This window comes from Salvelinus sp. IW2-2015, linkage group LG16 (genome assembly GCF_002910315.2).
Source record: "Salvelinus sp. IW2-2015 linkage group LG16, ASM291031v2, whole genome shotgun sequence".
In the NCBI taxonomy this organism is placed as follows: Eukaryota; Metazoa; Chordata; class Actinopteri; order Salmoniformes; family Salmonidae; genus Salvelinus; species Salvelinus sp. IW2-2015.
In genome coordinates this window covers 12,963,486-12,975,094 of record NC_036856.1, presented here as the reverse complement: position 1 = coordinate 12,975,094, position 11,609 = coordinate 12,963,486, and the positions used below count along the sequence as shown (strand labels likewise).

Sequence of the window (11,609 nt, the reverse complement as noted above, 5' to 3'; positions counted from 1 at the left end):
TCAAATAACGGAGCCTAATGTAGCATATCATACTAAACAGAGTTTCACAGATTTTAGTAACATATAATATGCTTTCTCTGAGACCAGGCTGAACTAAATAGTGTCTACATTGGTTAGTTATTGTTTTGTGTTTCATGCAAGAGCTTCTTAATGTATTTTGGTGGATCCTTATTAATTTTCAATAGCATTAAACTGCACCAAATATATAACTGTAGCCTAGACTAACAAATATAAATAAAAATCATAGACCTGCTCACAATCAAATACATTTTTMGGATCAATGTTTTCCTCACATTTCAAATGTATCTGAAGTTTAAATTCAAAGCGCACTACTGCAATTGTTTTAACATGTTTAACAAATGCATTCATGCGCGGGTAATTCATGTTTTGGAAAGGAAAGTGAACCGTTTTCCAAAGTTTGCAAACAGTTTTTCCTCCGGCAGTGGACCGCTTCGGACGAGCATTTAAACGCATTGTTTTGGAGAATCCAATTGAAAAATCCATTGTTGTTGCGAAGTTTTTAATCCGGGGATTTTAAAAACATCACATGCTCGGTCGGGGGATCGGGTGCTTGTGCACAACACGCAAATAACACGCAAATTCTCTCAATCCCAGGTTTCTTACTTTTTCCTATTCACAATTGTTTCAACTCTTTACAGATACAGTATATGGCAGATTGAAGAGGTTGCGAAAGATAACGCGTGTACGAGGATCAAGGAGATTCCGACCGGGATAACTTTTTCCAAAGATAGGTGCGCCCATGTCAATCTGTGATTTATAGCCCAAATATGAGGTACGTTTATAGCCAGCGGTCTTTGATGGTCCTGTCTTCATTAGGGATCCTATCTGGGATTATGTCTCTGCTATCAGTCATTCTGATTTTCCAGATACAGTCACAACAGATTGCTGTGAAGGAATCACCCCCCAACATCTCCATCGTGCCAACTAATGTTTGGGCAGTGCTTATGCCAGTGTCTACGGTGCTCTCTGCTCTCTCCCTCACGCTCAATTTGAGCTCTGTCATGGTCTGCCTTCTGCACAGCTACTTTACAACCGAGATATGCAGAGGAGAAGATACAGAAAGGTACACATCAACATACTTTAAGGATAATGTATTTGTTGTAGGCAAGAATTGTATTACTGATGCACCTGCAGTTAATTTTGTTGAATAACATGCTTCAATTATATTAAAGTTTGACATTGACAGAAATTAAAGTAAGAATATTACATTCTTATAAATTCACCACTTTCCGTGTGTACCAGGTGCGGACAGAGGCTGCTTGACCGACCCTACTCCTATATCTGAACTCAGTATGCGTTCGACAAACAATAGCGTTCCCTCGTTGTACACCCAGTGCACAGCCTATGGCCTCAGTGGCCTAGCTCTTTCCCGCGTTGGGTTAGAATTGTGTCTGTGCTTTTTATGACTTTCATATAGATCTAGCTTCTGTGCACTCCAGTGCAAGTAATGACAAAGCATTCTATTAACCAACTAATTTTGAGAAGAAAAGTATCTCATGATAGAAAAATAATGGACAGAAGAGAAGGCCTAATTTGAACATTGAAATCATTTATTTATTTTGGTGCAAATAAATAATTGTGAACTAATTGAACAATACAATCAACATATGATCATGTCATCATTGTCACTGATGGCATTTTCTTCATTTCCTCCCATAGAGCAGACTGGTTCCTATTCCATAGCCAAACTGTCCGACATGTGGCCATTGGATTATTTTGCCTTGGGGTTTCAGTATACTTAGCAGGTAAGACTGACAAAACATGTAAACAGTAAAGGGCCATAATGAACTGTTTGAATGAAATTAGAAGAAAATTACAAATATTTTTTACAAGTGGCACCACAAACTCATTGGCTATATCATGAGTAACAAACTGCAACATATTTGGTAGTATTCTTTGTTGTTGCTGTTGTAAGATTTAATTTGATATTTTATAAACAATACATACACATACAAACAACATCATACAAACATCAACTACATCACACCTTCCCAGACCCACTAGCACAAACCCTCATCTCCAGTGCCTGCATCACTTTCCGCAACACGGCCTGAAACTGCACCATTTTGTTTCATGCCCGCACACTTTTGATTATTTAAATAATAAATCATTATATTTTTCTGTTGCGCTAATGATGGTGGATTGATTTCTATGTTTTTAGTACACATCTTTTCAAAATGAGAAGAGAATCGTCCAACAAATCGGGTATCTCACTACACCCCCACATGCTGTCTTGAAATATGCAAACAGATGGATTAAAAGTACATTTARATTGTAATACTTCTGACAGCCACATTTCTAGCTCCGCCCATAWCTTCCGGACTTCATAGCGTTCCCAGAAAGCATGAATTATTGATTCATTATTTGTTTTAGTCTTAAGACATGACCCTACCTTGTGCTGTAGAATTTGTGAACTTTGTCTCTTGTATAARAAATGCCATACATTAGCTTCCATTTTCGTTAATTGTAATTTCTTTAGTTATGCTCCAACTTTCCCTCCATCTTGTGCCAACATCAGTTCTTAAATCTTGGTTCCAACAGTTTTTTTTAAGAGCTTGTCAGTGGGATATGCTCTCTGCAAGCTTTTGTATATCTTCCCTATCATATGAACTTCCTTTTCTGACTCAAATAAGATTCCCTCAAGGTTGCTCTGATGTCTAAATGATTTAAAATCAACATTTTGTGATATGTAACTTTTAAGTTGCATGTATTTGAAACTATCTACATTGGTCAGTCCAAAATTACTTTTTAATCCTGTAATGGAAATACATTTATTTTCTGTTACCAAGTAATTTACGGTTTCTATGCATTTAGTTTCCCATGTGAACCAATTTAGCGGTGAATTKTGAAAAGCGATCCAAGGATTGTTCCATAAGGTTGTGCTTTTAGGAAGTGATATTGGTTCTTGTAGAATCCGTTTCATGTTCTTCCATGTTGTTAAAGTGTTCTTAACTAGGAAGTTGTTCATGTTCTTAGCTTTATCCTTTGAAAATAGACACGTGAAAARATTCTGGGGATGAGCATGCACATCTTCAATATGTACCCATTGTTACTCTTTAGTGCATTTAATTATGTCGCAAGTAAAAGCCTTGGGTAGAGAGTTGAAACAATTCCAAGTCTGGAATATATATTTGGTAGTATTATGAACACTGTAGTCACCCCACATAACGTCATGTGAAAGCACTTTTCATTTAGCTAAAGCAGATTAATTTATCAGACATTATATCCGTTCAGACCAACTGCTAAACAATAACAGATTGTACCAAATAGAGCTTTGCGTGACCCTAGAAAGGACAAATTCATTCAGATTTCTACAAATATACTCCAGTTAATTTGCAGCAGAGGCAAAAGTCACTGCTTTCAGAGTCCCTTCAACTGATTGATACACAAGGCCCAAAACAATGGCGTATTTGACAGACGTGCATTACTGGCGTGTCTTAAGGCAGGTCCTGGCAAGGCAAAGCTGTTGGCTTTCCATTCCAGTGAATGCCTAGTTCAGGTGGGAGGCAGTGCACCATTGTAATGGAGGGTGGATGACCCACTGATCCCACAGCTCCCTTTCAGGGGGAGCTGTGCAATTCCATAACGTCATCATCATATCCCAGAGTTGTGCTTCTCTCCTCCCTCTTTTAGCACTCCTGGGTCTGTTGTTCTTCAACTGCTGAAAGATGACCAAACATGAGTCAAATAGAGGAAAATACACACCAAAAAAAMAATGGCAATGCACTACAATATTTAGAGTTATTCATCCCGGGGAGAAAAAGGGACCTGAAAAGTGATCTTTCTCACATTATAAAAAACTAGTCTTTCTGTACCTGTCACTCTGCAGCGCTCTCTCTTTATGTCAGTCTCACTCTCTCTCTCTCTGTCCCTTTCTCTACTGCAGCTATGTCCATCTACATGCTGCTGGTGTTTGAGGTAGAGACAGGCATCGCCAGCGCATGCGTACTGGCCTCAGGAATCCTGATTCTGCTGGTGATCGTGATTCACTCACTGGTCAAAGCCGCCCGCACCGCCCAACACTACCATGGTGGGGAGCACACTGACACCGTGTACCAGAACCAGCACYGAGAGTGCACCCCTGTCGTCCGCCACGGCGAGTTCCAAGACGGAGACAAACCCAGGAGGCACCGCAACAACTCCCATCTCCACCGACAGTTGTCCTACCCTCCCTGTACTGACCCAAAGCAGCATCACCAGCATCATTCCCCATCCCACGGCCCACAGAGTCACYGCAGTGACAAGGAGGGCTACAGTAGTGGTGGGAGTGGGGGTGGCTCGAGAATGCACAGGACCCTGTCGACAGAGTCAGGGCCGCTGCAGTCTCCGTCTAAGCCATGGAATGGCATTAACAATGAGATGAGAAGCGTGCTGGCCCGCAAGTCAGGGGCCTCCAGTAAAGACTCTACTCTAGTGTGAGATGCACTGCACGTCATCGCAGTTAGCACAAGGCTAGTTAATTCCGCCCATACTATCTACCGTTCTGAAGAGTACGGATAGAATATGGATAGAAAATAGCTGAAGCTATATAAAGCTCTGAGCTATCCCTCCATGACCCAAGCACAATTACTACATTACTGTACATGTCAATACAGTGGAATTGTCATTTTAATACACCTTTCTTAACATCCCTAATGACTTTTTACACACAGACCATGTTTGATTCCATCACTATTACTTACTGGTATTCCAATGGAAAATGTTAGTGACTTACTAGCTACAGCTAATGCTTTTGTTGCGATGTGATTATACAATTTAAAGATTTGCTAATAAATGCTTTCATTTTCAAGTGTTTGGTAAAGACCAAGAATGATCCATGAAATATATAGCCAAAACTGTGTATTCCACAATGTATAGAGAAATGCTGTAGTGTCTAGTCTGCATACTGTAAACAAAACATTTTTAATAACTGTGAATAAACTAATTTCTAAAAATCATTTCAAACCATGAGTATGTTGTTACAAAACACCCTGTCCTAACATATCAAGTGGAACAGTTGATGTAAACCAGTAGTCTAATAGCATATTCAGGTTCATTCTAGTGCACTTTTCCAGATTTTCAAGTGTGTGCCTAGAAGTCCTTGTGGCCGAGTTAAAGCTAAGTATAGCTTTGAGTGTGATGCCTGAGGAACTATTAACCTTGGACTGTCTTTCAGAAGTCAGGAGGAAGTGGATGGGGGATGTGGTGGAGTGTCAGGAGGAATGGGAGAGGGGGGGGTCGCTGTCACYCCCTGACCTTAGAGATCCTTTTTATGTCTCTATTTTGGTTTGGTCAGGGCGTGAGCATTCTATGTTTTGTGTTCTATGTTTTCTATTTCTGTGTGTTTGGCAGGGTGTGGTTCTCAATCAGAGGCAGCTGTCTATCGTTGTCTCTGATTGAGAACCATACTTAGGTAGCCTTTTCCCACCTGTGTTTTGTGGGTAGTTGTTTTCTGTTTTTTGTGTCTGCACCAGACAGAACTGTTTCGGTCGTTCTCTTTGTTGGTTTTGTTATTCAGTGTTCAGTTTTATTAATAAATCATGAACACTTACCACGCTGCGCTTTGGTCCACTTCTTCATGCAACGATGGCCGTTACAGTCGCTTCATGTGAGCTGTGTGCATGTAACAGTGTGGGGGAATAAGGAAGAAAACGTAACACTTAGAGAAACATAAAAATAATGGCAAATAATAATGCAAAGAACGGGTAATGAAAGAAAGGATGATGATTGCAAAGAAAAATAACAAACACAAGAAATGGTGGCCCATGTCTATGAACAGGTTATCTTGGCTTTCACTCAAAATAAGTTTATCAGCCTCATCAACTCCACCCTTTAGCTTGAGCAGGGAAATGTAAAKATTTTTTTTATCCTCAGCTCTGGTGAATGGAGGTTTGTGGGCAATCAGACAAATGAAAGATACACAGCATTGTTACTGTGTTCCAGAGTCAAAGTGAGTGGAATTGGTTGTTTACTGCCTCCTACCTGCGCCCCTGGGAGATGCTGATTTGTACGTTCATGCTGATGGCTGAGCCCATCTATGCTTTTGAAGTGCAGGCTGCTGTTTGTCATGCTTTTCACTGCACTGGAAATGAAAAGATGAATATGTGTTAAATAAATACAAGGGCGATTCCATGCCAGCAAAAAATATTTTGGCCAATTCTTACATCGAAACTTAATTGGGAGGAACAATGTTTGACATGCTTTTTACATTTTTATCACAAAGAAAAAGAGAAAATCGTGATAAAGTGGCCATTTTAGGTCCTTTTTAGTCTTTCATATGCCTAATGTAAGACCGTATGATCCGTGAACCGTACATGATACAGACAATATAATAGTGTCATTATACTCCTTATACTTATAGTGTGCTCTAAAATTAGGACTATGTCTAGATTCTTAAATAAAAAATMTCACATTAATTTATTCAAGATGATTTATTTACACACTATGAGGTTGGAATAATGCTATGACATTTTGAAAATAATTACAATGCCCTTTTAGTGTAAAAGCTCTTTGAAAAGACCGCCTGAAATTTCAGCCTGTTTTGGTCCATAAGTATTTAACCGGTTGGTTATGGCAAGCCTAAATAAGTTCATGAGTAAACATTTGCTGAAATCACATAAGTTGCATAGACTCACTCTATGTGCAATAATAGTGTTTAACATGATTTTTGAATGCCTACCTCATCTCTGTACCCCTCAGTCGAGCAGTGAATTTAAAACACTGATTCAACCAGGGACCAGGGAGGACCAGGGAGGTTTTTCCTGTGCCTCGCAAAGATGGGCATCTATTGGTTGATGGGTAAAAATAAAAAAGTAGACATTGAATATCCCTTTGAGCATAGTGAAYWTATTAATTACACTTTGGATYGTGTATCAATACACCCAGTCACTACAAATATACAGGCATCCTTCCTAACTCAGTTGTCGGAGAGGAAAGAAACCACTGAGGGATTTCAGCATAAGCGCAATGGCCAACACTAACCTAATTTACAAATCAAATCAAATTGTATTTGTTACATGCGCCGAATACAACAGGTGAAATGCTTACTTACCCATGACCAACAATGCAGTTAAGAAAAATAAGTGTTAAGTAAGCAGCAATCCGAGACATCCACCTCTACCACAAAGCGGCGATTAGGATCAGGGTGAACGAGGATGGGTCCGGAGGTGAAACGTCCCTTGAGCTCCATTAATGCCCTGTCAGCCTCGGGAGTCCAGTGGGTCTGGGACTTGCGGGTTAGGACTGTGAGAGGCGCTGGCACTGCACAAAAGTTGTAATAAAACGGCTGTAAAAATTGTCAAACCCGAGGAACCGCTGGACCTGCGTGAGTGAGGTGGGACAGGGCCAGTCGGCAACCACCTCAACCTTTACGGGGTCCATTTGGATGCCTGCGGGAGAGATAATGTGACCCAGGAAGGAAACTTGGGATACGTGGAACTCACACTTCTCTATCTTGACATATACAGTGGTTCCTCCTTTAAAAGTTGTGAGCTTACACCACAGGACTTAGAGGTACCCAGCGTCACGGCTTCATTGCTCCAGACCACCGCAAGGGGGAGTTAGAGCACTCATTATGCATTGCTGTTGTTCTSGGATTGATTTGCACTTTTTGCACTAAAGTACGTTCATCTCTAGGAGACAGGTCTCCTTCCTGAGCGGTATGACGGCTGCGTGGTTCCATGGTGTATATACTTGCGTACTATTGTTTGTACATATGAACGTGGTACTTTCAGGCATTTGGAAATTGCTCCCAAGGATGAACCAGACATGTGGAGGTCTACAATTTTCTTCTGAGGTCTAGGCTGATTTCTTTAGATTTTCTCATGATGTCAAGCAAAGAGGCACTGAGTTTGAAGGTAGGCCTTGAAATACATCCACAGGTACACCTCCAATTGACTCAAATATGTCAATTAGCCTATCAGAAGCTCCTAAAGCCATGACATAATTTTGGGGAATTTTCCAAGCTGTTTAAAGGTACAGTCAACTTAGTGTATGTGAACTTCTAACCTACTGGAATTGTGATACAGTGAATTATAAGTGAAATAATCTATCTGAAAACAATTGTTGGAAAAATTACTTGTGTCATGCACAAAGTAGATGTCCTAACCGACTTGCCAAAACTATAGTTTGTTAACAAGAAATTTGTGGAGTGGTTGAAAAACGAGTTTTAATGACTCCAACCTAAGTGTATGTAAATTTCCGACTTCAACTGTATGTAATGAACCAACACTGAATCGTAGGAGCTAACCTTCGTAGGTATCCGCTATGGCTTCCTTTGTGTCGGAAAGAAAGTATTGGTTGCACCCAAATTGACACTCCAAAAATTGCCAAAATGGAGCGTGGTTGATAGCGAAATTAAATTGGAGTTTTGTTTTCAAATACATTTTTTGGGGAATAATTTTTTTTGCGCTCTTTCACAAAATATTTGATAGCAACATTTTTTTTTTTACTTTTAAGCATCGTTTTTGCTTTCAGAACAATTTTTTTTGATTGAAAAGAAAATAGTTTTGCTTGACAAAAAGACACAAATGTACCTCCATAGCATATAACAATTTGTCTGTGAATAACCAGACCTTCATACAAATTTGCTATGCAGAATTCTTGCCGCACAACCGAAAATGCTGCCATATCCCGCCTGCACGCCCACAAGCGAGCTACTCAGGGGGAGAATGACGCATGGAAGAGGGTGAGGAATGAGATGGGAGTAACAATTTGTTGCAAGTTGGGGAGGGGGGCTAATATCTGAATATACTATTCAACCTTTACTAAAGAATAGTCTAATAGCCAAGTTAGGTGTGAAAAAAAAAAAACTCCTATCACAGACCAGATTTGCCCTAATGACCAAGGGGGAGTTAGAGCACTGATTATGCTTTTGGGTCCCAATGCACTACTGTGTCTCTGACAATGAATGGGCAATATAAACCAAATAAACTGATAATTGTGCACGACTTCAAATGAAACAAGCAGGGAGCAGGTTTCGAACCCTCAACCTTCTTGCCCGAAGTCCAGCGCGCTATTGACTTTGCACCAAAAGCATGCTCAAGCCGCAGAGTCGATAGAGCACGTCCTCGCGGTAGCTTGCTACTCAATGTAATAAAGTAATGACTTTTCAAATAAGTTACCTTACACGTTATGTTGGCTGACAATTTGTTAGCGACACTGTCCTTACGAACCACATAGCATATCATTACAGCAGTATGTACCGGTATGTTAGCTATGTACCTAACATTAGTAGTTATACATCAAACTTGCCAGTATATTAACTATAGGCTAACTACCCAATGTTTATTGACTTGATTATTCCCGTCATTCTTAGCTTAGCTAAATGGTATAGTCATTGTGCGTTCTCAATGGACATTCGGGTGCTTTCGTAAATTCGCTCTGGCTATCTACTCCGATGTCAGAGTACTCTCGTTTGAGTTTCCCCAGAGACGCAGAATAATGAATTTATGAGTGCTCAACACCCGTTGAATATGACCGGTGTCAGTAAAAGTTGGCAAATCAAGCGGAATTAAATGGTTTCCAGCAGCACAGTTACAGCCACCAACGCTCTGGTTAACATGAAAACTGCCTAACCAGCTCTGCTAGGACGAGTAAAATGGTCAGAATGGTCTCATTTGTGTCTGAAAGTAGCTAGCAAGCTATCCAACGTTAGCTTGGGTGCTTGACTGCCGTTGTAAGGCCAGATCGCTCAAATCAGCCCTACTCCTCAGTCCAAAAGTCCAGTGTGCGCCCCGAGAGCGAAACGGTCTGAATTTACAAACTGACAATGCTCTGAATTTATGAGCGCTGGCACTCAATTGAATTTAAGAACACACCCAAAGTCGAAAAATGTCTAACTAGTAATTTGTTATGCTAACTAGCTAGCAAGAGGTTGCATAGCAACAGCATTAACTTCCAGTAGAGAAGGCACAGAGCAAGTACGCTCAACTGAAAGTTCAGTTACACTACAATCTGTCACGTTCCTGACCTGTTTTCTGTTGTTTTGTATGTGTGTGATGGTCAGGGCGTGAGTTTTGGGTGGGCAGTCTATGTTTGCTGTTTCTATGTTGGTTTTGGGTTGCCTGGTATGGCTCTTAATTAGAGGCAGGTGTTTTGCGTTTTCCTCTAATTGAGAGTCATATTAAGGTAGGTTGTTCTCACTGTTTGTTTGTGGGTGATTGTCTTCCGTGTCTGTGTACCACACGGGACTGTAGCGTTTGTTTGTTCGTCTGTTTCTTTGGATTTCGGGAGTGGTTCGTGTGTGTGTACTGGTTTTGTCTTCATGTTGGAAGACAGGTGTTTATTTGACACCCAGTAGTCCGGTTTGGACATTGTTTGTGTACGAGTTGGGTATTAAACTCAACCTATTGAAGCTCTGCTGTTCCTGCGTCTGATTCCACAAACACCCCGACACCTAGAGCGTTACACAATCAGGGTGTGGAAATGTTATGCCCCTTAGATATTAATTTAGATTCCTACAATCCTCTTATGCTGTAGCCTACTCCCGACTGTCACCTTGTAGAGAGCCATATTTTCTAACAGAAACCCTGAAGGTTTCATTTTTCGTTTCTCGGGAATAGAAACACCACAATATGAATCAAATTAAGCCATTTTTTAATATATTTTTTTTATTATCTGGTAATGCCAATATGGAAGACTATCAAATGCTTCTCAAAGATGCCCTCTGGTGGTCAAACTAGCACTAACTCGCATTAACAGAAAATAAATGGCTGACAAATAAATAACGTGCCATAGAATTCTGCAGCAGCCCTCAAGGTGTGCTGCAGTATGACGCAACTTTTAAAGGAGGAACCACTGTAGTTGGCTCTGCGGGAGGCGTCTCAGGACTTGGTGGACGTGCAGTATATGTTCCGTAAGGGTTTGGAGAAGATCAGGATGCCGTCGAGGTAAACAAAAATGAACCGATTCAACATATCCCTAAGAGTGTCATTGACCAATGCTTGGAAGACAGCCGGTAAGTTCGATAATCTGAAGGGTATGACTAAATACTCAGTGGCTACTCGGAGTGTTAAAGACAGTCTTCCATTCATCTCCCTCCCTGATTGTAAGCGTTGTGTAGGTCCAGTTTGGTGAAGAATTGGGCCCCATGGGCCAACTCCAAGGCGGTGGACATCAGGGGTAGGGGGTAATGCTTCTTAATTGTAATCCTGCTCAGCCCTCTGAACACAAAGAAGAAGCCTGCACTAGCTGGGGATGTAGAGGAGCGAATTAAACCTGCCACCAGMTGGGGGGGGGGGGGGGGTGGATCCGGATAGGAGTTATGGCGCAATCGTATGGACAATGAGGAGGGATGGTGGTGGATTGCCTCTTACTGAAGGCCTCCCAGAGGTCGAAGTACTCTGAAGGGAGAGCGGAAAGGGCTTGGTCTTCAATGGATCCTGGGGAACACAACGAGGCTCTTGGTGGGGGTCTTAGGCATTTAGTCTGGCAGTTCTTACCCCAGTAATAGTGGGTTATGTAGCACAAGCCAGAGGTACCCTAGGATAAGGTGGTTCTCGGGAGCAGTGACCAAAAGAAAACTAAGAGTCTGAGTGGCTCACCCCAACCTGCAGTAGAATGGGCTTGGTCTGATATTCCACCTGGCCGGAGCCAATGGGGCGTCCATC

At 41.3% G+C, this 11,609-nt stretch overlaps 1 protein-coding gene and 1 long non-coding RNA gene across 2 annotated transcripts; one reads left to right on the top strand and one right to left on the bottom strand.

Moving 5' to 3' along the window:
• Window positions 1–380: 380 nt before the first annotated feature.
• Window positions 381–4,958, top strand: LOC111975348 (transmembrane protein 221-like). The gene is made up of 3 exons (XM_024003585.2): window positions 381–1,084; window positions 1,681–1,766; window positions 3,908–4,958. Exons 1-3 carry the CDS (start codon window positions 789–791, stop codon window positions 4,438–4,440), a joined length of 915 nt encoding a protein of 304 aa, XP_023859353.1. The 5' UTR covers window positions 381–788; the 3' UTR covers window positions 4,441–4,958.
• Window positions 1,408–9,259, bottom strand: LOC111975349 (uncharacterized). The gene is made up of 3 exons (XR_002878821.2): window positions 5,983–9,259; window positions 5,553–5,613; window positions 1,408–3,682 (listed from the first exon to the last, which is right to left on the bottom strand). It is a non-coding gene; the product is annotated as an uncharacterized lncRNA (long non-coding RNA).
• Window positions 9,260–11,609: the final 2,350 nt, after the last annotated feature.